At 40.9% G+C, this 27,661-nt stretch overlaps 1 protein-coding gene across 1 annotated transcript; it reads left to right on the top strand.

Moving 5' to 3' along the window:
* The first annotated feature begins 127 nt into the window (after positions 1 to 127).
* Positions 128 to 27,261, top strand: efnb2a (ephrin-B2a). Its single transcript, XM_061791585.1, has 5 exons — positions 128 to 296; positions 8,595 to 8,878; positions 17,160 to 17,252; positions 20,486 to 20,596; positions 22,644 to 27,261. Exons 1-5 carry the CDS (start codon positions 184 to 186, stop codon positions 23,048 to 23,050), a joined length of 1,008 nt encoding a protein of 335 aa, XP_061647569.1. The 5' UTR covers positions 128 to 183; the 3' UTR covers positions 23,051 to 27,261.
* Positions 27,262 to 27,661: the final 400 nt, after the last annotated feature.

Below are 27,661 nucleotides of genomic sequence, written 5' to 3'. Positions count from 1 at the left end.
TCCTCCTGACGATGCTGTAGAGCGCGTCGGGGTCTGCTCATCGGGATACAAAGCTTTTCCATTCGGGAGAGCTTGTTTTTTTTTTTTTTTTTTTTTTGGAGGGGGGGGTGGGGGGGGGACAAGGCGTATTTGATTTGGACAAAAAAAAAAAAAAAAAAAGGAGACGCACCGAGCAGCCGAGCCATGGGGGATTCGATGTGGAGATATTACTTGGGAGTTGTCTTTCTGGCCTTCGAAGTCGACTTGTGTCGGGCGCTCATCTTGGAGTCCATCTATTGGAACACAACAAATACCAAGTAAGTGTAGCCGCCAGTCCTTGAACACACAAAAAAAAGTTCATGTTGCGAACGTAAATAACTATATGTATATTAATAATAATAATAATGAAAAAAAAAAGACAATTCAAATAACAGAACCTAAAAATGGCGTATTTGATTTGCCGAATACATAAATGCGGTGCTCATTCCATTTTCTTCATGGAGGACGTCGACAAGTAACGCACGTAAATAATGACAACTTTTGCACATGATCGCGCGCGCGGGTGATCTCCCCCGGTGCTCGCCGTGCGGTGCGTAACGCGCGCGTCAGCAGCATACAAAGCACATTAAACGGTAATTGCACGGGACTTGTAGAACGCCTTTTGACTTGATTTCTATTTGGCGTATAATTAAATGTTTTGGGGGGTTGGGTGAAACCCACCTCCCTCCCCCGCCCCCCAAATTGGGTATAAACCAATTGAAAAATGGAATGAACTTGATTCACTCCAAACATGGATCGAATAGATGCAGGCCAGCCAATTGTTCAGCCATCAAACTTTGTCAAGAGTTCACTTTGGCAATATACCTTACCCCATTGGAAATATAACAGCAGTGCAACTATGTTAATCACTTTTGTCATAGGAAGGATTACATATTCAATTTGGAATAAATGCCCCCCCCCCCCAAAGTGCTTTAAAACCATAGAAGTTTTAAAGATGTTTTAACCACATCTTTGTTATTTACATTAATTGTGAGTGCGTGTGTGTGTGTATAGCATGTGGAAAACATGATACCATGTTGACCTAATGACTAATGTGCACAATTTAGACAATATCGCTTCATATGACAAACCAGATGAGCGAATGTTACATGAAAAGTCCATGATTAGAAAGACTGTTCGAAATGTAACTATGAGTCTTAACTTTTCAAAATCTCTAGATTGGGTCATATTTGAGATGGTGGCAGAATGGCACGTGGCCAGAAAGAGCCAATCACAAGCGTCGGCTTTAGAAAGAGGAAGTGATGTGAAAAAAAAAGAGTTTTTGCACCTATTTGTGAAAAAAAAAAAGAGTTTTTGCACCTATTTGTCACGCAGCCAGAATTTGTTCCGTGTTCAAAGTAAAATTTCCAAAAGCAGGTGTCATTGAATTGCACATTTCTCCCGGTAACGTCATGGATTACAACTACATATTTCACATTTTGTCATCAAACGACATCATCTCATCCCTCACCAACGCCGTATATCGGCCGTGCACTCGCTTCCCGAAGACGTCGCACACGATAGGCAAGATAGGAACTGAACTACGACAGTTTCCACGGTCAATATGGCGCCTGTATGCATTAGAATACCTTTTGCAGATATACTTTGAAATACTGCAGCATTTAAAATGACATGTGGCTTGTTGACATTTCTTTTGAAAACGGGATGCTCGTCTGACCTTGGAATTTTTTGCTCCCCCCCGTCTGCCACCAACGCAGCAGACATTCCGCTGAATTAGCGAGCGCATGTGCGCATTCTGTTTTGTCCTGTTTGGATTTCAGGGGCGAAGGGTTAGACTGCGATATCACTGATTGAATACTATTTCTTTATATGCTCGTGGATGGACTGGCAACAACAGAGAAAGAATCACTTGAGTGCTGCCGTGTCGAGCAAAATCATAGGTTGAAATAAAACAATGCCAAGAGGCTAAAAAAAAAAAAAAAAAAAAATGTAACATGGTTTTAGATCAGGTTGAATAAATTAAAACAAAGTTTAAAAAAAACAAACACAAATTGATCATTTTTTGCAACCATTTAAAAAAAATAAATAACAAATAAAGCATGAAAATATGACAAACAGCACCCGAACTCTATTTGATGTTTCTCTTTAATTCTGAAGCTTATAGAAAGTCCTTATGCTTTATGAATATCGTTAGGAAACAGGTCAGCGATATGTTCCGCAGACCGAATGGTATGCTTCTGCTGCGTCTCCCTTTTAGTTTCTCTTCGTCTGACTATTCCAGGAGGAATGAATATTCGAAATGCGAAGGCTCTAGGCCAGTCTTAATGCCTTTTGTGTGTAGGTGGGGGGCAGTGGATAACGGAAACGCAAAGGCTGGCTCTATAGCTTTTCTCCATATATGCTACATGTGTGCATCTATGGGGGAACAAATAAATAAATAAATAAATCCATCCACAAGGCCCTCGGCTGTGTTGCTTAAACACGCTTTAATACTACTGCCCTTATGCATGAACCTCCCAAGAAAAAAAATGAAATAACCCAAAGTCCACGTTCTCCTTACGAGTCTTTTGAGCGTGCAGAAAAAACGCACACATACGCGCACACACGCATGCCTCCGTCTTCTAATCCATTTTGTAGTTGGGAGTGAGAAACAAAAGAGGCCTGCCTTACACGGTTTATGTAAAAAGAGCGCTCCCTCTCCTCCTCGGCAGTTCATTAAGAGATTACATGTAAGCCCAAAGGCCCCTTTGTGACCAGGCAGTGACGGGGGCACCTCTATGGGTTCCTTTGTTGTTGTTTTTTTTTTTTTTTTTTTTTTTTTTTTTTGGGGGGGGGCGTTCGGGCTTCTTCTTAGAGATGCAGGTCCATCATGAATGAGTGATGAGGCTTTGGTTCTGAAGGTTGCAATGATGCCCCCTCCTTCAATGATCCTTCCTTCCAAAATGTATCCTTTTTTGTTTCCCTTTCTCTCTGCATCAGCTATTTGAATTTAGCTCCACTGCCCAGCAGCGATGGCGAATATTTGCTGAGGGAGAAATGAAAGGTTAAGTTCGTTAAACCACGTGGTGTTTGGCAGAGTGTCAAGATTGCTGAGGCTATAGATATGTGGCTGTTTTATGATCATCAGGATCATTCATTAAAACAAGAGACAAAGCAAAGTGAAATGAAACATAGTAGAACTAGAAAGCATCGGGGGCCCCTTGGGTTTAAGAGGGTAATTATGTCTAGGGCTGCTCAGATCCCGTAGGCCTGGATTACTGGATGAAAGGTGCAGGCAGTGCAGACAGAGCCACAGAGGGCAAGAGGGGGATAGGGTGGCAGCATAAAGACCTCTGTCCCTCTGGCCAACAGAGGGCGAAAGCCGCAGCGCTGCAATAATTGAGGGTGGATTAACCTTCGCTATACCTCGGCTTGCCCTCTTTGTCCATCGCCTTAAGGAGACCTCGCATTGCAGCTGGGATTCAGAATCAAACAGTTGCTCTTGATCAGCGCCATATACTCATTGGGCTTGGTTTTTCACATAACTTTGAGGCCGTAGGAAGAGAACGGAGGGGAGATTCGCCAAGGGATTACACCAGGGTGCCCCCCCCCCCCCCCACCCACCCCCTCTCACACATACACACCAAACCTAAAGGGGGAAAGGTGGTTAGACAAACAGATGACACCTAAACAAATGCTCTTTCATGTCTCCAGTGTCACTCATATGTTAACCCAAACTTGTCACAGTTTCATTCCCATTTGGCACATAGAATTTGAGCCGAAGAATGACTTCAAATGCCTTTTGCCCAAATGATTAAAGATCAGTTGTTATGCATGTGTACTGCATCCTCCACCTCTGTCTTAAAAGTGTTTTTTTTTCCAACAGGACTTGTTACTGACTTTGTCAACCGCCTCAGTATTATTAGGTTATCTCAATCTCCCAACAAATGCGCACGCATGTGTATCGAGCGAAGGGCGCAGTTGGACTTCTCTGCTCACATTTGGCAGACAGAGGAATGAAAGACAAAAGTGTATGTCTTGTATTTGGTTTTTATTGTTCTTTGTGCGCGCCACAATCGACTTCAACATTTTGATGCAGCCTGGGGTGGGAATCTCTCGCCTGATGTATATTGTATGTTTCTCATCAGTGCAAAAAAAAGCCAACAATAGTGTTTCAATTGTGCATCTCACCAGCAGCAAAAGGGGATTATGCGTGCCCATGCACGCGCGCTCATATGGCAGAAAGCTGAGCGCCGGCTCAACGATGTGACATAAATGACGTATGAGGCGGTCACTTTCCTCGCTCGAGATAAATGTCATATTTTCTTGTTTGGGTTTTGCATCTGCTACTTAAATATGTATTCATCGTGTTAGTCAGAGGAGCTACGAGAAGGAACACTGCCTGTACACCGAGACACAAGCAACTGATTTACATGTATTGTCTCAATCGTTTTTTTGTTTTTTTTTCAATCAGCTTTTTTTTGTTCCACCAGCATTATTTTATTTAATCATTAGTTATTGAAATGTATGCTTGATTCAGAATTGTTGAAATCTGCATTTAGGGATGTCTTATTTCTTCTTCCCCTATGTACGGGGTTGTTGACGTATTGTATTATTTTCTATATATGGGCTGCAATTTTTTACCAATTATTAAGATTTATTATTATTGTTATCAACTAATAGTTTTGCTGTAACCCTAAAAAAAAAAAAGGACATTTAAATATATGCTACAGTCAGCACCAATCCTAGAAATAGAAATGACATGAATATATATATATATATATATATATATATATATATATATATATATATATATATAGAATAGTTGAAAATGAGCTCATGGGTATTAGGTATTATTTTGTTAAGTATTATTTGTCAAGACTCCCACATGTTGAAAAACAGGGGCAAGGGGGGAGCAGAGCAAATTACTCACTGGTGATATTACACTTGACGCCTTTGTTTCAGACAATCTTATTAACGTTGTCTCTGTGGAGATCTACAACATATTGCACACCATATCGTTCTGTAAGTTACAGTCGATAAAATCAATCAATTTTGTTTTTTGTCAAAACAGAGCTCAATCCCCCCCACCCACCAACAGTAAAACGGATTTCACGATGATATATTTCACATCAGGGCCGTTCAGTTCACACAGGATATAGTTTGTTTGAGTATGACAAAAACAGGATAAAAAAAAAGAGACTGGAGCATGAGACAATGAAGTTTTCTTTGGCTCTTGCTTGTCTGCTCCGAGCGTGTTATTAAGCTTTTGCATTATCACTGGAAATGTTTGATCTCCTGCAAGGTGCCCACTTCCTGCAGATAGAGTAGTCATGCTAACTGGGTAGCAGTCTGACGCCCCTTGTCGGAAAGTTTGCCATGAAATGTGTTATCTGCAAAGACCTTTTCCCGTTGTGTACGTATAACGGATGTTGATCGATATCTCGGTGCATCCAGGTCTGTGTAAGTAGGTTGGCATTTTTGATCAAGATGTGTGTTAAATCCTTCACACGTCAAGAAACTCTAGATCTAATCTGAACCTGAAGCTGTAGGAAAATGTTCATCTCTCACTATATCGCGGATTGGTCCGTTTTAGTCACATGCTGTGATGACGTACTCAGCGTGCCCCTTGGTTCTACATACCATCTAGGCCGCCACCTTCTTGACCGATTTTGCAGCATAATTAAATCTGGTCATCATCTGGTCATCTAGGTCCATTTGTTCTCACAGACAAAGTTCCGCGGTCGCCATTGTTGTTGCTTTGTTCCTTGTTACTGAAAGGAAAGTTAAAAGGCCCCAAAAAATGCAGAGGAAACTCCACCCTGTGGTGTCCTAGCCAATACTAGCTGTAGCGCCACCCCCGACTCGGAGGTGAACTGCAGTACATTTTCAAAACTGCACACGTGGGTTGCGCTCGAGTATAAAGGCAAACTACGCACGGGACAGCTGCAGTGACGTCAGCGGGGTCGCCACCCGTGTGAGTATACAGAAGCCTTTAGGCAGCAAATCACATGTTCACGTCACGCTACATGAGCATGTGTTCATGTAGAGTGGGTGAATGGTGACCCCAAGTCGGCAAAAACAATGCCTGCACTATCCCTAATTGCCATTAAATTGCATATATGAAACGTTTAAACTTATGTAAAGAATATAATAATTGGTTGCTACTTCATGGATCTTTGTCTATTGCAATGGTTTTCTGGAACAGAACCCTGCGATAAATGAGGAATTACTGAATTCTTTTTTTTTTTTTTTTTTTGCAACATACCGGCTCTCTTTGCCTTTCTGTGTCCGTCACTACTTTGCCACTGAGTGTGTCCTCAGGGGCAGGAAAAATATCCACTCGGCCTACTTAGCTGTTGTGCATGGACGTGACTGTTAGTTTTTAGTGTGTCTGTTTTGCTCAAGCACGTGTGTAGTCACTTGTGCGCATGTGATTGCCAGCAGCAACAAAAGATGTTGCATGCGCTTTAAAGAGTGATGGAGAAAAAACAAGTAGGTTCTGTATCTGTTCATTTTAAAGTGACAGATCATAGAAAAGGTGTGCAAAACGAGTGTTTCTGCAAGAACCAATATCCATCCATCCATCCATTTTCTGAGCTGCTTATCCTCACAAGGGTCGCGGGCGTGCTGGAGCCTATCCCAGCTATCATCGGGCAGGAGGCGGGGTACACCCTGAACTGGTTGCCAGCCAATGGCAGGGCACATATAGACAATCATTCACTCTTACTTGCACACCTATGGACAGTTCAGAGTCTTCAATTAACTTGCCATGCATGCTTTTGGACTGTGGGAGGAAACCGAAGTACCCGGAGAAAACCCACACAGGCACTGGGAGAGCATGCAAACTCCACAAAGGTCCTCAGATCTGCGAGGCAGATGTGCTAACTAGTTGGTCACCGTGCCACTGAAGGGTCACCTCATTTATTGGAATTTGAATTACGTAATACTAAAAAAAATAAAAAATTCAGGACATGAATAAATCCTGAGCCAACTTTTACTGCTGTTTCACAAAAATGTCTACCAGTACCGGTGCTAAAATAGAGAAATTCATACTGTTGGAATAATTTTCAATCATTTCATTTTTTTGACTAAATCGTCTATCCATATTTAAGTGCATCATTTGTCACTTTTGACAAGTACAAAGATTGCATTCATGAAGCTATACATTTTGATCTGTCAAGACTAAATCACATTGTCACAATCATTTTATTACATTGCAACTTCCTGGGGAGTAATAATACAATTGTTATTGGTCATTGCAGAATTCATGCAAACACATTTTGTGTTCAGTCCGTAGTAATTTTTTGTGGCACTTCTCCATCTCCCAAAGACATAGTATGTCACTTTTGGCAACCCCCCTTAATCTCAAATTCTGCATAACAAACAAAAGAACAGAGCCGATTCTTCAATATGACGTTATGCCCCTTATATGTGAGTCTATAACATTTTTACTATGTTTTGAAGGACTTACGTCATTTGGCTTGTCCTTTGAAACGTGCAGCATGATCCGATATATTTCTTAATTTAAAAGTAGAGCATGTCTCATAACTTTATCTCCTTAGGTGTGCTGATTTCATTCTTCACAGTGACTGATAAATATGTTTGACCCCATAAATGTGTTTTTGTGTGAGCAGGGATTTATTTATTTTTTTTCCTCATACGAAAATGTATCTTCTGTTTTAAAAAAATATATATCTGTACGTGTGGACATGCCCCTCATAATGTGATATTGGATGGGTCTTCCATTTATTTATTTATTCTTTAATGACTCTGGGTTCACAACGTAATTGTTTCTAGATCTCACTAGCCTGTCAATGCTCACACACACACACACAATTGATTGAAAACAAGGATTATCATTGGTTGCAGCCATGAGAAAGACATCATATTAGACTTCTCCAGCTCTTGTCCTCAACCACACACATCAGTAACTTCCTTTAACCATGCTGTTTTTGTCTTTTTCTAAAGACACCGGTTTTTAGTTGTTTATACCAGTATCCAACGGTAACGTGCCAGATTTTATGAATTTAAGTTAGGCACGGCAAAAGAAAAAAAAAAAGACTCACTTTCAATTCAATTTTTTTAATGTGTATGATCGTGGGAATGCTGCAGGGGCCTCTCCATACTTGGAGACTAAATGGCGCTATTATTTTACTTTTGGGAAATATTTAGGGAAATTCAATTACACTCCCAGACAAAGCCCTCCAGGCTTCCTGCCGACGAGTTCCTGCTTCTGTTGCTGTTGTTGATATGTTGCCTCACAAAGCTTTTCTTTTTGGGTCATGTTCTGTTTTGCCAGCTTGTTTCCTCCCATTTCTGACTTGATAAATCATATGGCTATCTTTTCATTTATCTGCTTATTTATTTGCTTTGCACAACATTTCCACAATGTTGAATGAAATCTGTGCATATTTCTTTTCTGTTATGGGGTGAATTTACAGTTGCACATTCGCAATACCCTACTGGTCCAGAACTTTTGCCATTATGGTTCATTATTGAAAATTCATGGACATCACCACTAATTACAATATTAGTATTGGACGATGGCAAGTCTTACTTAATTTATAAACAAATTCAACACAATGAATGTCAGGTAATGTTTAATCCTAATGTTCTGTCCTTTCTTCTTTCAGATTTGTGCCAGGACAAGGTGTGGTACTCTACCCTCAGATTGGGGATAAATTGGACATCGTGTGCCCCCGAGTGGATGGTGGGGTGGGCGAGGGAGTGGAGTATTACAAGGTGTACATGGTGCCCAGGGATCAGCTGGAGAGCTGCACCATTACCAAGGCTGACACACCCCTCCTCAACTGCGTCAAGCCTGACCAGGACGTCAAGTTCACCCTCAAGTTTCAGGAGTTCAGCCCCAACCTGTGGGGCTTGGAGTTCTTCAGGGGGAAAGACTATTACATCATCTGTAAGTATCAATCATAGCTGCACTGTGATCCCTAATGTCCCTTTGAATGTTTCCTTATGTTTAAGGCAACCTCTGGATTAATTTGGTGACAAGTAAACTAGTTGATTCTTATGGTTGTGTAATTCACGTCGCAGTTCCACGTTACGTTTGGGGCCAGTCCACATTCCTCATTGCCTGTGATGTACTAACAGCGCCGGTTCTAGGCATGCATACTTGAGGGGGACAAGCAGAAATGTCATAAGGACATAATGATATTTTATTTAATTTTTTATTATAATGATTATTTTTATGATGCCATTAATTTAGCAATTGCTACACAACATCGCAAGCTTCACTCCTCCATCCACTGTGACGTTAAACCCATGCACGTGAACCGGACGGCTCAAATAGAAATAACACACAAATGAACATGAAACTAAAAAATGCTTAAGGTACCCAGGAGGGTAGATTAACCCTCGATAGGGCACTCATGGAAACACTTGCAAATTGAAGAGAAAAACATCACACCAATTCAAAATTTGGAAGCTTCCACGGATTTGATTTGAGGGGGCACGGCCCGCTCAAACAAACAATGCACCCCCTCAAATCAAACCCTCTTGCCCCAGTGTATAGCCAGCCCCGTGTAATAACATCCTGGGGGAAGTTTTGACAGAGTTTAGTGAAGGCCTCCTGGGTTGTAATACGGACCAAACCATCTGTGTGGTGCAGAGGGGGGGTGTATTGAAGATAAGACCATCTGCGAGGCTCTGCCACCGCCATCTGTGTGCTGTCACTGTAGAGGAAGGCAATATTTCTTACTCTCTCGAAGGAAGGAGAAAAAAAAAAGTGGTGTGTTCAGATAGGGAAAGAATTGCTGGAAATACTACATAATCCAAACAATGCACAATTTTCATGTGCAATTCAACAATTGAGAGCGCGTTTCTAAACTTCCTGCTGTAACTGGCTATTGCTCGTGCTAATTTCCTCCTGGTATTGTGCAGCATGTGCAAGGACATCCAGTATGAAAAGCATTTGTTTCAGAAAAACATATTTGTTTTCAAAGTCAAGGTCATGTTGGTATATAATTAATAGGACGCTGTCTTGTAATGAGAGCTTGCGACCAGCTATAAGAGTTAGCATGTGTATAATTTGTGAAATAAATACTATCGACTTGCTATCGAGGCAAATAACATGGCTAACTAGAATGGCTAACATCAGCCCGTTTCTGTTTCTGATGTTACTTTACTAAGTGAGGGAAGAGCAGACTCATGTTCTGAGAAATATGCACTTAAAGTTCTATTGTTCATTTTATTTAATGTACTTCCAGATTGCGTTACATCTCGAAAAAAAAAAAAAAAAAAGTTATTTACCCAAACATTTCAAAATTATATATTTTAGCGCTGTATTTGCAATACTGTGATGCTCACTTTTATCATGCCATAAGAATGTGGTCCATGATATTATCATTGTCCTGTATGTCTTAATATGACGAAGGCAAAGTAAAAAGTAGTCCTCCAAATAATTGCTGGAGTAAGCGTAAGGAAGTAGTCAGTGAAAAAAACTACTCGAGTACTGAGTAACTGAGAAATCAGAGTATGAATGTCAACTCAAATAAAAATAACTAAATAAAATGTGCATATGCAAAATCAGTGGCATGGTGGCCGACTCTTAAGCACATCTGCCTCACAGTTCTGAGGAAGACATTATAAAAAGTCTACACACCTCTGTTCAAACGGCACGTTTTTGTTATGTAAAACAAATTTTTGACCGAAATAAATCATTTTCAAACTTAATGTAAGCTATAATTTGTACAAATGTTTTTGAGAGGGGAGGTGAAAATAAACAACTGAAATATTCTTGTGTGTGATTGACTTGGACTTGCAAAAGAGGTGTTCTGTCTCAGCTGGTCTTTTACGTGGTTAAAAAAAAAAAAAAAAAGGTTAATTAAAATAAAAACAAATAAATCTATAAACACAAGTCCCGTGACTGATTTTGTATTTTTTTTCCCCCAATATGAGTCACTGTGATTGGCCCGTGAAGCCTAAAAGAAGACTTGGTGTCCGGGCATCCCACTTTCTTGTGCCGTTGGATTGGTGAACTTGACTCAAACATCACTGCGGTTACGTCGGATTGGTGCAACAGCGCCGTTGCGGAAGTCTGCAATGAAAGTCTAAAAAATTGATCGTGCATGCAATAATTGCTCCATGAAAGTAGCGAGCAGCATGTAGATCATTGTACCAGACTAAAAGTACCGTTTCTTTCAACAGAAATTCTCAAGTAAAAGTCAAAAGTATGGTGCATTAAAACTACTCTGATAAGGACAATTTATTCAAAATGTTACTTGAGTAAATGTAACGGAGTAAACGAAGCGCGTTCCTACCCACCTCTAGTCAAATCTAGCATTTAGGTTTCATGGTCTTGCCGCTGAGAGCTGTTGCTTACAGCCATGGCGACAAAGTAACTTTTATTATGTTTATTGTCGGCCGACTGATGAGCACATCTGCCTCGCAGTTCTGAGGACCGGGGTTCAAATCCTGGCCTCGCCTGTTTGGTGTTTGCATGTTCTCCCCGTGCAAGTGTGGGTTTTTTCCACGTACTCCGGGTTCCTCCTAAAACATGCATGGCAGGTTAATTGAAGACTCTAAATTGCCCGTAGGTGAAAATGTGAGTGCCAATGGTTGTTTGTTTCTATGTGCCCCTGCGATTGGCTGGCGACCGGTTCAGGTTGTACCCCGCCTCTCGCCCGAAGATAGCTGGGCTAGACTCCGGCACGCCCGCGACCTTAGTGAGGAGAAGCGGTCAGGACTGAAGAGCAGAAGCTCAATTAAGCAACTCTTCACCGCGCGCCCAGCTCCCTTCACCCAGACGCAGCAGTTAAATATTGATGGGTCAATATTGCTGTTTCAGTTATCATGCGCCTACCATGATCTCTCTGTACTCCTGCCTCTAAATGTTATCACTTTGGGATTAAAGTGGACACAGCAGGGTTAACATGAGATGATGGTGAACATGAATGATTCAGTGATGGAGAGGCGCCACATACCGAATACACGTAGAGTGGCGGGAGGTAAAGTACATGTCCAGAGAGGCAGATGTGCGACGCTGTTGGCGCATATTGTCCCAATGCTCGGGATGCAGCTTGAGGCAGCTTCTCTGTGCACACACTGTTCAGATGCATCCTATTCCTGTGGACACAAGAACCATCTCCTTGGTCTGTGTCTAGCTATGGATTATATTTCTGCGTGCAAAGCTTTATCGCATCACGAGCAAAAGAAGGGCTTTTCAAATTCCAATAGCTTCGCACGAAATACACTTTGCCTTCTGCATTGGTATATTTCAATTTAAAACAAAGGGGTTTCAATAACCGCTTTTTCTATTCCATGCAAACTTCCCTCATTCAACACCCATCACTCATAATGCTAACGTGGAGCCGAAAGAAGGAGCAGTTTCTCTTTTTTGGATTGAGTCACATTTTTCTGTTAATTGCCTCTTTTTGTCGTCTACTTGCTTCCGTTCTGCAGCTGGTACAGCCAACGGAATTTGAATTACGGCTGTGAACCCACTGATTATCCTTTTTTTTTTTTTTTTTTTTGATTTGGAGACGCTCCAAGCCTTGCAATGGAAAGTACATTCAAAACATATACATGCAAACAATCATAAAAAGGATGAGACAAGAATGAAAGAGCGGGTGTGCCAATCGTTGCTTGTGGGCGTAATTGCTTGTGACACAACAGCATGTTTTGTGTGAAGAATGTTTAATATTAGAAGCATATACAGTGACCTGGAAAAAAAAAACTTGGGTCTAAATATACATTTGAGTGTCCGCTCTCTGCAGCTCACACTGAAGATTTACTGCAAGGATTTGATTAGTCTGTTGGAGTGAGCACTTGATACATAATTAATTAACCAGCGTTTAATCCTCCATGTCCTCTCTCAATTGCCAAGGAACCCACATCAATTCAACAGATCTGGCTCTCAACCAATTGGATTAGCGCTGCTTTCTGTTGATAAACCGTACAAAGACTAGACTTATATTACATGAGTAGGCATATTGATTCAAGCGTATGCAGTATTTCTGGAATTTTTTTTCAACAGCTCGCTGACAGACATTCAAGTGTATTTCCTGTGCTAAAAATAAATCAGTGATTTAGTTTTTGCTTTTACAGAATGTGTGCGTACGAGCAGTCTGCTTGACACATGTTGTGTTGCATCCGTCCAACAGGCAGCTTTATGTCTGCAGATATTTCTGTCACTCTGCCTACAAGAGCGCATGATGTGCTTGCATGTATGCCCATGTGTATGTGAATGTCTTTAAGTGGCCGTGCTTGCCGCGCCAGCTGAGAGCAAATTAGTTTGACGTGATAGTTTGCGGCAGCGTAGCCTGAAGACGAGAGCCTCGGATGCGAGATTACATGAGGAAAAAGGCACAAGATAGAGCGGTCCGTGAAAGACATATCGAAAGAAATAGACAGTGATGTCGAGTGACAGAATGTCTCTCATACTGAAACAGCCATGTTTAAAGTCTTATTTTTGAAAAATGTGTGATTTAAAATTTTAGGCGTTCGTAGTAAAGGCAATCCCTATTGATAAGGCAAATGGTGGCGGCCCACTGAAATAACGCTTCTTGCATAAGGGTAAAGACAAACAGCGTCATAAGAATCGTGTGACTTGCACAATTTACATGTGTTGCCCTTCAAACTGTGCATAAATGATCCTAACTACTCATTAAACTCCTTACACTCTTGTCATTAGACAGTCATAATTAGAGGTGTTGTTTTTGTTTTTCATCCGATGGATCGAAAAAAAATACAATAAAAAAATTACATCATCATCCTTACAGATGAATCAGTTATTAAAATAATCATTAGTTGCAGCCCTAATCGTAATAACAATAAAGGCCAGCAATAATTCAGACACTTTCAAAAATTGTTCTGCTATTGTGTGAATGCAAAAATGGCACTTGAGCTCATCTTGCTGGTTGCGACAACATAATGAAGGTTGCATTAACAGTAAAGACATCTAGAGTAAAAAAGGCATATTAAGCAATAGGAGAAAAATCCTATATATTCCAAAAATGGAATTAGCATCTTCAGAAAACATGTTGCAAATCCTGAAATTTCATTTTGGACAGCTAACAGTAAGACATTATGGTATTAGACGTTTGAAAAATATTACTTTAGAATGATTTTCTTCCCGTCAAAACAATTATGACCTTTTGGTGGATAACAACTGCCAATAATTCAATTACTCATATCAGTAAAATTAATAGATTTTCAAAAGGAAATTCAGTCGGCCATGTCCTTATCAATCAAATTATGTGAAAATGACCCATGTGCACAATAAATTTTCACCAATTAAATAAACAAAGAAAATGAATTTATTGTGGTGCTATAGGTGTAGAAAAATGTCCAAATGAGTGGTTTTGAGACTGCTATGTTTCAACCGTTTCTCATTTCTGTAACAAATCGTTGTAGTATTAAGCACATAACTGACAAATGGAGACCTTTAAGTACCTTCTGAGGTGCTTGGTAGCGGTAGTTATTAGACAGCTTTGATATTTGGGGTGATCTGTCTTTGGCCTGGCCTTTTTCCAAGGGTCATTGGGATCTCTGTGCTAAGGCGCTCGCTGTCACAGGTGATTTGGCAAAAAAAAAAAAGTGGTGACGGGCATTAACCAGGCTACAACCCCAGCATTGAGATGATGGCTTCACGCTTCATAGCTACCCTACGGATGGCAATTACGCTCAGTATTTAGATCATAGCTGTCTTTGTCTCTCCTGGGAGCACATTATCATTCTGTCCAGTGCTTAGTCCCTCTCTCAATTTGTCTTTCTGCTCATGTGTATTTCTTGAATCCCTTTATTGTCTCACAGCATTGCATTTGTCTTTTTTGTTGAGACCATTTGTGTTGTGACAATTCAGAATTGTGAGACCAAGAAAATTGTCTGTCGGGGCAAGTCAGAATATACAAGTGAGAACGGCTATTTTAAGGGTTTGGTGACATGATCTCCAGAGCAAATTACAGTACAGCCGTCCATCCATTTTCCTGTTCAGGGTCACGGCTGTGTTGGGGCCTATCCCGGCTGACTTTGGGAAAAACACCCTGGACTTGTTGCCAGTCAGTTGCAGGGGCCAACTCCATCCACAGAAAATTAAAACTCCGTTAATATTTTACAGCAAGAAAGGGAGAATAGTCATTGGATCAAGTTGCTGGACATGTCAATGGGTGACCAAAAATACATTGATATGGTTGCACTACATGTTGTTGTTGGTGGTGGTGTGGGTGCACAACATACCTACAGAGCACTTGGGTCACTTTAATGCTGCAGGACACCAAGTGATGTGGCCGTACCCGATTGAACTGCAGTGTGCGGGATTTGGTAACTGTTGGCCGATCAGATTTTGCGGCGATCCGGTCCAATCGTGTTCAAGTGCATCCCGCAGTGTGCAGCAGGCATTAGCATGAACTTACTTTTTTACCATGCCAACATTACCCAGGATTGTTCCTGATGTCCTCTCCTTCTAGCCACGGTGGTTTATGCAGTTGCGTGTGCGTGTGAATGCATGCATGCAATTTCCAACCACTAAACTCCCAAAGTAAACAAAAATACACATTCCTCATGCCTGCAAAACATAACAGACGAGTGGTTTTGCGTTTTTTTTTTTCATTTGACATTTTTCTCCTTTTTGCACCCTCTGTCCTCCTTCTTGTCCTTACTGTTTCAAAGTGGTTTTGCATGAACCATGTCCACTTCTCAATCCAGCATAGCCTTGTCTGGCATGTTTCAGATGGCCTATGTCATCCAGGCAGCCTTCGCCCATTCAACAATCATGTTATGTTTTAATCCAAGCCTGGCTTGCCAGGCACAGCACATGTTTCACTCTGCATTTAGCGGGGCCAAAGAAGTTTAAAATTACCTCAAATGGAAGGACTTTTTTTCTTGTCCTATGCTGCAACTATGGTTAAAACAAAGGCCTTATTTTGGTTCTGACACTGTGATTAAGCCCTAAATACTCTTTCTGCACAGTTATTGCCCCGGACCCGCCTGCACATAAACACAACTGTATAAACATGCCCTCATGGTGCTGGTCACTCACAAGTCAACAGTGTTGATTGATATCCAACACAATTGGTAAAATTCTCGTGTGTTGTGCAAGCAGGTTTATAAAGCACCTATAGACACACAGTCACAGAAGCACAACCCCTTAAGGAGCTTTGTCTTTGATGTGTTTTTCGGTCACTACTGGAAAGCCACAGGTCAGCTAGTGAGAGATGCATGGGGTGAGAGGGAGGGAGGGAGTCCTTGTTAACATGCTCTTTGTTGTGTCTCTTCCCATCACAGCAAGGGGATCCAGCTCAAAATAGTAGCTGGGAGAAGGAAACAAAAGACAACAAGGCGAAATGGAGAAAGAGAAAGCTGAGCCTAATTTTTTAAATCAGTCTGGATCAGTATCTTGCTTAAGGATTTGTCATGTAATGTTCTTTGTAGGAAAATCCTCAGGGAAAATAGTAGTAACAGGAGTGGGATATGTTATGGTAGTGATAAGTGGGGGGGGGGATGACAAAGCAAAAAGGGCTTTGTAAGGAAGCAGTAAAGGTGGGGTGTTGTTCACAGGAGGAAAAGATAATGAGATCTTGGACTAGAAACAGAGGAAGGGAGGGGTCCAGGGTGGAGGCAGATGTAGTGAATGCGGGCCACTGCGCTCTGGAAGGAAGCCAAGCCACTAAGCCCTGGCAGATCGTTAGGTTCTATGTTACTGACCTGATAGACCACAAGCCTTACTCCCCACACCCTGTCCTCCTCCCCACCCTGCTTCTCCCCCCTTTCACCCAAACAACCGACCAGCTGCAGTCCTACTTAGCAGCCGCTGGAGACAGCATCAATAAAAGCAAGCAGACCGAGGGGTGGAACCTTAGCATCTTGAAACCATCACACTGATGGAGTTTGTAGCTTTGTATCTGAAGAGCTATTTCCAAAACAAAATACACACCATGTTATAGTTCCAGATCTTATATCATATCATCGATCAGGCACAATTACTAAAGATAATTTGGGGGGTGTTATCCCTTAGTATAGATCAACTGAAAAGATGGGGGTACACTGCTGTCTTATTAAGTATGACTCATTTTGTGCCTCAGCGGAAGGATTTCAGTGCTTTGCTTGTGTTTCTGAACTGGCTGTTTTTCCCCAAGATAAGCCTGCGGCATGTATAGCAATACAGGCTACCAAGAACACATTTTTCCCACCCGGATGACTGCAGTGATAATTCTAACCCTTTTCCAATCTCTTGTGTGCTGTAGCTACTTCAAATGGCACGATGGACGGCATTGACAACCAGGAGGGGGGAGTATGTAAGACCAAGTCCATGAAGATGATCATGAAAGTGGGACAAAGTGAGTATTCATAAATTAGAGTCATGTACGGAATGAGCAAACTGTCACAACACAGTCCTCGTTCAATATGAAAAATGTCTCGATAAGGTCACGAGAGACAGTGGAGCATAAAGCTCCATCGTCTCTGTGACACCTGGGCTGAGGGGCAAAGGATACAATGAACAAAAGGTCTTGTGCACATTCACACAATTGAGCAAGCTTGTATGAAGTGAAAACATGTGTACTTCTGAACATATCCTTGTATACAAGCACACAAACTGTTAACACAACCACGGCACACGTTAGCACAACTATAAACCCAAATCTTATTCCCAGTAATTACTCATGAATCAGTTACTTAGGTGATTTGTAGTGTTGCAATTTCCTGGGGCTGGCACTTTCATCAGGTTCAGTTGAGAAAATAGCTTAAAGTTAAGGTTTTAAATAAAGTACAAAGGATCCTCGACTTAAGACGGAGTTCCATTCCTGCGGCACTTCGTAACCTGATGTTGTACGTAAGCGTGAACACACCCTACCCTCGATCACTAGCCTATGCTCACGCAAAGTTGTACTTACTGTAAATATTTGCACGCAAAACACTTATAGGGCAGACATATGAATTAACAAAATGAAAAATAGTAACAAAAAAGAGAACAAAATCCTGACCATACCTCCTTTCTAGGTTTTCTTGGTTTTCCCCGATCATGTGTCTATTTAAATTACCTGTTCATTTACTGAATATACTTGTGTACTTAATTGCTCAAAAAATTATATTTACAATAAATGTATCTTTGGTCCTCTATTTATGCCAGCGAGGCATAGTGACAGACAACAAATGAATGGTCTTCTATTAGATGGCAGGAAGTAAATACAGTAATTAATGGATCCACTTTGACATATTTGTTTGTTGGTGTGCCGTGAGATTTTTCAATTGTAAAATATGTTCCATGCCTCCATAAACGTTGGAAATCACTGCTCTAGTCAGATCGTGGATTCTAATCAGTCAGCTAAAACCAACATTACATGACAGAAATAATGGGTGCTAACTTACTGTCATTAAATTACTTTATTTTTAATTAAATTACTTCACCCACACCGAAACTTTAGAGCATGATTCGACAGAACGGCGGCATGTTTACGTCCAACCGTTCGCGCTACCGCTACCTTGCTAGGCTATATAACATTTTATTGCCTGCTTACGAGCCGTATCATATTAAAAGTACGTGAACATACCTCAAGCAAGCCTTAAACGAACGTCCTCTCCTGTGCTGAGCACCGGTGACCACCAACACACGTTTTCCCCCATTTTGTCCTTATAATACAAAGTCGGCGCGCTACACTCTTGTTGTCGTCGCCACGGGAACGAGTGTATCCGGTCGCATTTGAGTTGACAAAATAAAGCCCAATGATCGTAAAAAAACGGGGTGGGGTGGTATCGGAATACAAGATTTTATTGCAGTAGTCTGACAGTGCAATCGTGAAAGAGCACATTTGTCTTGTAGTCTGATCCGGCCGGGCATTACGTGTTGCCTGTCTCCGACGTGTTGTCTGTCCCACACCGCCGACATGTTTTGAATTTTTTTTATTACATTTTTTAAAATAACTTCATTGGCCGTCAGATATTTACAGTACTACGTCAAAAGACACGCGACAAGGCTAAAAATAAACTAGCTTTTGGATTCAAATATACTGTGCGTGCGGTGACGCGGAGCTGATGTCTTTTGCTGAGCCGATCAATGACGTCATTGATCGGATCGGTGAATTATGACATTCACCGATCAGCATAAAATGCTAAATATCGGCCGATACCGATCAGCCCGATCAAATCGGTGTAGTCTACTCATTTCCGACAGTAATTCACATATTCATGATTCACTATTCACAAATTCATAAATTTGCATTTTTATTCTGTGCAACCAATCCCCAGCTATTTCCTGAAACACTCACCTAATCACATTTTTGTGCACTTTCTGTAATGCAAAAGCCAAAGCCCTGTCGAAATAGGAATTGGTCTCAAGGAAGTATATTGAAACGATACAGCTGAGAGACATGCATCATATGTCGGGGAGGAGCTAAGATTAGCTTGGGTTGTCAGTAAAAGTTACACTTGCACTCCCTTCAAAATTAAATCATATGTAAGCCATTTTTTTAAACAGTAATGTAAGATGGGTTTGATATGATATGAAATTGGATCATAGTTTGTGGTATATTTGAGGTTTAAACTACTTAGTACTGTATACACAATTATAACATTTCAGGGGGCCATTAATTACTCAGTTTATTGCTGTTCGCGACATCACTTGTGCCCTGCGTGTTAGTGGATTACTGTATTTACGACACAAACGTCATAGGTCGAAACAAGTGTTTCTTAATAATAAGCAAACCGAATAACCTACTACTACTGTTATGCTAAAGAAGGCCTTATGTCACAGTTGGGTTCATTGTGATGGAGTGCAGGCAAAAGACAGGTGGACCCAAGCGCAGAGAAGCAGGGAGGGTAGGAATGCATGATATTCTCAAAAAAGGTATTTATTAACAAAAAAAAAGCGAACAAAAGTATTTCGAAGCACGATAAAGTCATGTTAAAAATAAGTCCAAAAAGAGATGTTATGAGACATGGGAGACAGACACCAAAGACGATAGGCAACGGGACACGTGACAATGATTGCAGACTTACCGAATGAAAACCTAACTAAATACAAACCGATTGTCAAGACAACGACGTATACCAGGACAAGACATGACTGGCTGGAGAGAGCTGATTGACTGACATGAGGACCAGGGTTGACAAGACCAGGTAGAGACAAGGACATGATGGGTAGACATGGACAGCACAAACAGGACAATGGAAAGCACCAAACTCTCGAACTAGATAACGTGGAACCAATACTACAATAACACAATGCTATACGTAAAGGAAACAGAAATGATCTGTGCCGCTTGGCAATTGCAAGGCACATATTGGCAAACAATGATTACACCTATGGGTCATTTCGAGTCTTCAGTTAACCTAATGCAGGTTTTGTGAGGTGAATGACTGGATTAGACTGCTGTGCTACGTGAATCCTTAAAACCACCTCATTATCATGATATACTATAGTAATATGAATATTTTTCATCATTGTATTTTTTTTTCATTATTTTGGCTTAGATGGAAATCTCATGTACAGTAAATAACTTGAAAACTGTGTCCTTAAAACTCCAAACGAGCTGGACCGTTTATTTCTGTGCATCTTGATTGTTTTTTTTCTCAGATCCTGCTGACCCTGTTTCATCCAAAGACAACCCCACCAGGGTTCCCTACTCGCCTAAGCACCCGGACAGCAAAGAAACCCACAAGACTAATGAAGTGCTAGAGAAGCCAGGTGAGAAAGTGCTAACTGCGTTGAGAATTTATTGAAACAATTCAGCATTACAAAGGAAGTAATGGAAAGAAAGGACACTAATTAATTAGTCTGCAAATTGAATGTTAGCCATTAAAGTGATAGGCATCTCTGGCCTCTTCACTCTCAAGGACTTTAAAGACATCATTATGCTGGTCCACTCCATGTAATCCATCATTGAAGTGGCGTTTTCAGGGAAACGAACTGATCGTGTGCCATCTTTTTAACCCCCTGCCCCCTCTTCTTGTAACACTAATTTTTGAACAAAATCAAAACGAACATATCCACATGCACGAATGAGACATTTCTTTCCAATTCCTGGAAGAAATCTTTGCTATAACAAAAATTTTTTGGGATATTATCCTGTTATATAAAATTCCCCCTTCATCTTGTATCAACTCTTACCTCAGCACTACGGCAGATAGATCACTTTTAGGCCTCAAGAGACATGGCAACACCTGTTACAAGAAGACCAGAGCACACGTAGCCTTCAGTACTGCATGTAAACCATTTCCATCACTGAGAGGTTCATAAAGAAAGGAAATGTATGTTTTTTTTATTTTCTACCCTATGGGCTGTCAAAATCAAAATGATGCTCTCAGCATCTACGTGCCATTTTCCTCATCGACCCCATCAATAGAATTATGTACTAGCAAGCTTTACAGCACTTTGTTCATTGTTTAAAGGTAACTAGTCTTCATAGGCGGCGGCACGGTGACCGACTGGTTAGAGCGTCAGCCTCACAGTTCTGAGGTGCGGGGTTCAATCCCCATCCCCACCTGTGTGGAGTTTGCATGTTCTCCCCGTGCCTGCGTGGGTTTTCTCCGGGCACTCCGGTTTCCTCCCACATCCCAAAAACATGCATTAATTGGAGACTCTAAATTGCCCGTAGGCATGACTGTGAGTGCGAATGGTTGTTTGTTTCTATGTGCCCTGCGATTGGCTGGCAACCAGTTCAGGGTGTACCCCGCCTCCTGCCCGATGACAGCTGGGATAGGCTCCAGCATGCCTGCGACCCTAGTGAGGAGAAGCGGCTCAGATAATGGATGGATGGATGGATAGTCTTCATAGGCTGGATTGAATTAGACCTTTATGTAAAAGCTTTCAAAATGAATCTAATTACTTTGTCTCTCGTACTCTAGTCAATGTTCTGGACTACATTATGATAAGAAAATAAAAATAATAATTTTTAAAAAAAGAAATGAGGGCTACTCTCCCTGTTTCTTTAACTCATTCACTGCCAGCCTTCCCAGTTAACATGGATATTTGACTTCAAAAGCCGTCAATGGCAGTGAAAGCATGAGCCACATCTGAAGTGCTTTTGGGAATTTTAAAAACAATCAACCAATAAACTATTCACAGTTCATTTTGGTGTAAAAAAAAAAGCTTCACGTCGCTTAATGTCAAAATCTACAATCAATCGTCACCAAAATGTATGTGGACATCTGTACTTATGCCCACTTCAACCTCTGAAAATATCAGAACAATCACCCTTAAATTTTGGACACATTCATTGCATTTACAATAAAGAAAAAGCTTCACGCAGCTTCATGTCCCAAAACTTTCATCAATCATCACCTAAATTGATGTGGAGATCTCTCCTTATGCCTACTTTATCTTCGGAAAATATCAGAACAATGGCCTCAATATTTTGGATTTTATGGATGTTAAGGACTTTACTCTCCATAGGCACTCACTACAGTATACAGAAAAAAAACTTAACGTTACTTAATGAGGAAAGTGCTTCATGGCCATAAAATCCCAAATATTAGGGCTGATCGTTCTGATATTTTCAGAGGTTGAAGTGGGCATAAGTGCAGATGTCCACATACGTTTTGGTGACATTCTTAGTTTTCGGACATTAAGCGACGTGGAGCTTTTTGACGCTTATGTTAAGCTTTATATTTAGACTGTCCCCATTAAAACACAAAGCTTTCGAACATAGTCCTCAGTAACACATATGACAGATGGGGAAAAACTAGCCTATTCTGTCACTTAGACCCCATGTTTCTCTTTCTCCGTCTGCCAGGTGCAGCGTCCAGAGAAAGCGATGCAAACAACACAGGCGGGAAGTCGTCCAATATTATTGGTTCCGGGGTGGCCATCTTTGTCAGCATCGCCTCAGGCAGTGTCATCTTTATCATCATCATCATCATGCTGGTGCTACTGCTGCTCAAGTACCGGCGGCGTCACCGCAAGCACTCGCCACAGCATGCAGCTACATTGTCTCTTAGCACTCTGGCCACGCCTAAGCGCAGCGGCAGCGGTGGGAACAATAATGGCTCTGAGCCCAGCGACATCATCATCCCGCTCAGGACTGCTGACAGTGTCTTTTGCCCCCACTACGAGAAGGTCAGCGGCGATTACGGCCACCCGGTCTACATAGTCCAAGAGATGCCACCGCAGAGCCCTGCCAACATCTACTACAAAGTCTGAAGAGGAACGTTTAAAAACATGAGACATACTGGACCAATCCCAGGGTGGAAAGGGGCAGGTTGATGGTTTCAGATGGCACAGCCTCAATGCCTGCGAACAAACTCCTTCACCCTTTCTCTGTCGTTCTGCCAACTCCTCTCCTGTCATACCTTGTCAGTAATATTTTCATTGTCAACATTAGATTATACCTACTTCCTCTGGTATGTTCACATCGACTGGGATTGGCAGAGGCCTGAGAAATTGCTGCCGCTGCTGCTACTTTCTGGGGCTTTGGGGGAGAGGAGGAAGAACTTTTAGTATCCTTACCCAATGTTTTTCCCTCCTCTGGTTTGTGCACATGTGGCTAGCACGTTAGGGAGCTTGATATGTGAGGTCAAGAGAGTTTACAAAGATGCAAGTGTTCTTTTCTTTGACTGTGATGGGAAGGACAGACGGCCGTACGGATGTGAAAGATTCCTTGTAAGAGAGGGGGGTTATCTGACCTCATCATAGAAACTACTGCTTGGAAAAATATAAAAACGAGCTGGAAAGAGGCAAAGATTTGAGCCCAGAGGAAAGGTAACAGAGAGGCGGTAGGCTGACCATGAACTCACAAAGTGGCTGCCCTTCCTTGATGTTCACAGGCTTGAATGAATATTTGGAGTCCCCGGGTGAACAAGAAAAAGGGGATAGATTCTTGCACCAATCCTCTCTGGGATTAGCTTGACTGACTCACAGATTTGACCCAGACACTCTGTCAGCCACACATACGCCCACCCACGACCACGCACATCCGTCAATGCAAACTGTTTGGGTTTTTGTTGTGGATTACACCATTTGTCCTCATTCTTAGCTATTTTCTCACCAAAACCTCTTTTCATGTTACTTGAAGGTTGTATCCAGTATGTATCCCCATCCTGTGTCAAAATATGTTGCATTTGATCACGTGCGGCTTTCATATCCTGGTGTAGCTGTGTCCACGTAGAAGTTCAGTTCATCCTTTTGGAGCACATAATTTTGTACGTAACATTCAAACACAAGTGGAGTACCAAGTGTGTTCAAGATAGAGGACGGGGAGTGAGGATGGTTGCGTGACCGGTCTGTTAAAAGACATGCCTGGAGAGTGGAGGGCTTTGTAAACCAACAGCAGCAGTTTTAACCCTGTTTTGGTACCTGGACTCTTCATAGCAGTCCAGAGATAGACCGTGATAAGGAGAGAATGAAGAAAAGCTGTATCCTGCTAGTGTTAATAGTAGGGCCCGACTGATTAATTGGCCAACTGATTTAACCAACCGATATTAGCCCTTTTATAATCGGCAGATTTTTTCCAGATATTTTTTTTTTTTTTTTTTTTAACATATTAGCACATTACAAACATAGGACAATAAGAAGATAATGATAAAGATAATTCAAACTAACATTAAAAATTGTTTTTTCTCTCTGTTGCAAAGTTAAACAAATACTAAAGTACATAGTATAGTCCACCCATCCATTTTCCATACTGTTTATCCTCACTGGGGTCTAACTCTGGGCGAGATGCTGGCTACACCCTGTACCGGTCGCTCGCCAATTGCAGTGCACATATAGACAAGCAACACTCGCATTCACACTTTTGGCAAATTTAGTCTTCAATAAACCTACCATGTATGTTTTGGGGATGTGGGAGGAGACCCACGCAGGCACTGGGAGAACATGCAAACCCCACAGAGGCGAGGCCGGATTTGAATCTGTGTCCTCAGAACTGTGAGGCAGATGTGCTAACCATTTCCCACCATGCCACTCGACATAGTATTGTAAAACAGTAAAATGTTCTGCCTGTAATTCATATATTTATTGTTTTAAGCGTTAAGGGACCACAAAAGCCTTTTTAAAAATTCATTATATACATATTTTTTTTAATTGATTAATCGGTTATCGTAATTTTATTCGGTCAAATATTGGAATTGGCATCAGCCTTAAAAAAAAAAAAATCTGTATCAGCCGGGCCTGAGTTAATAGTAAGGACTCACCTCAGCTCCCCAAAACCTGAGCTTTAAGCAGGAAATTGTTTAGGGCAATAGGAAATCCAATTTGTATTCGTGTCGTTTTTTTTTTTTTTTACAACAGGTGAAGAAAGTTCAAGATTACAATGAAAGTTAACATAGCTGCGTGGAACAGCACTAGGTACTGTAATGTTTACCCTAGACATCTGAGGACAAGGCATCTCGGGCCCAAAAAAAAAAAAAAAAAAGTATGGCCAGTGCTCACATATTTCTTTAAAGCAGGGACCTACTCATCCATTGTCACTGGTTCTTCATCTTCATCATCCTAATTTCCATGTCATGTCATGTCTTTCAAATCAAATTTTACAAAGTACAGTCACGAGTGAAAAGTTCGGACTCACTTTCCCGCGCTGCTGATTGAGAAACTGTGTCCAAACACCTTTTGACTGGTTGTGTACATCATAAAAACTCACGTGAACAATATAAGTATGAGATTTCAGTCGTGATAGACATATAGAGCACAGGCGTTTGGCATGGCAAGAACTGATATGAATATATTATGGTATACGTGCACATTATGCAACCTAAATATTTTATCATTTGATATGCTTCAAGTCCTGCAATTTCACGCGATCTCCAGGGGAAGCAGGGCCAGGTGAGGGAATTGAGACCCTTGGCTCTTATAGAGCCAGAGTAGCTTTGTCTCTCCAACTCACTTAGTGTAGCATATACTGTATTTCATCGACACCCAGTGCCCCTAATTTCTTCACACACATCCTTTGTGTCGTCTTTGCATACGTGTGTGTACGTGACGGTTCAAGTTTATATTTCGGCCAATTCACAAATCTTCAGCTTATGATCACATCTGTTTTTTTTTTTGGAGTTTATAGCGCCCCATCTTCTTCATGAATATCATCAAATTTCACCGAAAAGCCAAGCCTAGTATAATGAGGTTTGTGCCTCTAAGAGGCTACAAAATCAGCAAATATGCAATTGTTATTTATTTTTTTAATCAATTCTGATATAAAGAAAAACACCTATGGGAAGTGTTCTTAACCACTGAAAGATATTTCGAATGACATACAACAAAGTATGTTAAACAAGCCTGCTGTTACTTTGATTCCCTGCATATTGTTTCAACAAATTTTTGTTTTGCTGTTGTGCAAATGTTTAGTTGTGAAAAATTGACCAGTTCAAAATGTATGACACCTGCACAGGTATATAAGAAAGGTGAAAAAAAACAACAACCACATAAATAGCAAGCTGTTTAGTTGCTGTGTATCTGCAGCGGAATATGACAATCTTATTAGTTTCTTTGAATCTGGCGTCCTTTTCTTAGCTGTCACTTGAATAACACTCTCCTAACATTGACCAGATTTGGTTTGAATGTGATTAAATGTTACATAGAGAGGCAGTGAGAGTCTTAGCAAGTCGGTGAGGAAAAGCACATCATGTTCCTGTAAAATGCCTTGCTTGTATGCTCAGCCCTTGGTCACTTGACTCAGAAATTTTGCACCACTCTTCTGTAGGTAAGAAACTGTAAATACATTAATGTTTGTATTGTATATGGATCCTGGGTTGTTACAATAGCCTTATTCACCTTTTTAGGAAATTCAATAGAAAAAAGTTCAGAAAAAAAATGGAATACACCGGTAAAACAGAGCATACTACTTTTTGGTAAATAGCTTATGTAAATATTGATGAGAACACAAGAAAACATTTTTATAAACTCTTAAAGTAAAAAGTTTTGTATAAAATTTGATTTTCTTTTTTTTTTTTGCTATGTATTTTAGCTAGCGCTCAATGGAAAGTGTCCTCCCCACTCCCTTCCCTTTTGCACTGTTTCCATATTAAATTGGTTTGAAAAAAACGAGCAAAAATTTGCCAAACTGACTGCTGCATATTTGTGCCATAAGTGTGTACCATAAATATTTATTGAATTAGTTTTTGGTTTTGTTTTTTGGTTCCATTTTTTTTATTTTATTTCAGTCCAGTTTGTCAGTAACACAGTATTATATTTGAATTGCTTTTTCTTTCTTTCATCCTTGGTTTTCTATTGTGCTGTCATGGTTACTGGGTGGCTGTACACCTTTTCTCCTTTCCTGTCAAGAATGAGTTGACAGGTTGTGAAAAACGGTTTTAACGTTCAAAATCTGAAAAAAAAAAAAAATCTAAGTGAGGATATATGACACACATTCCACCAGTCTTACAAAATGCAAACTTTTTCAATAAAAACGTTTTTCCTATGGACATGCTCTCTGATTGTTGATTTATATTATATATTTTTTTTTTCTAATTTGAAACGAGGTCATTGTTGGGTGCCCATCAGAAGCATAGATCTGTGACTGCTTTGGGATGGGAACCACCCAAAAAACATTTTCTAAAGGTTGCAAAATGTTTCTCAACAGGCTTTGAACACCGAACCGCTTGTAAAACGGGGGAATTTGAATTTGCCGTCATTGTGACGTACAAACGACACCCATTATACAAGTACCTGCCCACTTTGTGGTTGGTGCACGTCCACTCATCTCAGGAAAACTGAGTGACAACGCGACTGCGTCTTGTGCAAAGCTTTGTATCACTTGGCAAACTCCGAGGAGTTGAGGAATAAAATAGTTTCATTTTATCTTTGGAGAAATTCCTCAGCATT

This window comes from Phyllopteryx taeniolatus, chromosome 12, assembly GCF_024500385.1.
Source record: "Phyllopteryx taeniolatus isolate TA_2022b chromosome 12, UOR_Ptae_1.2, whole genome shotgun sequence".
NCBI lineage: Eukaryota > Metazoa > Chordata > Actinopteri > Syngnathiformes > Syngnathidae > Phyllopteryx > Phyllopteryx taeniolatus.
Note: the sequence above shows the minus strand (reverse complement) of the source record. Positions and strands in the feature narration are given on the sequence as shown.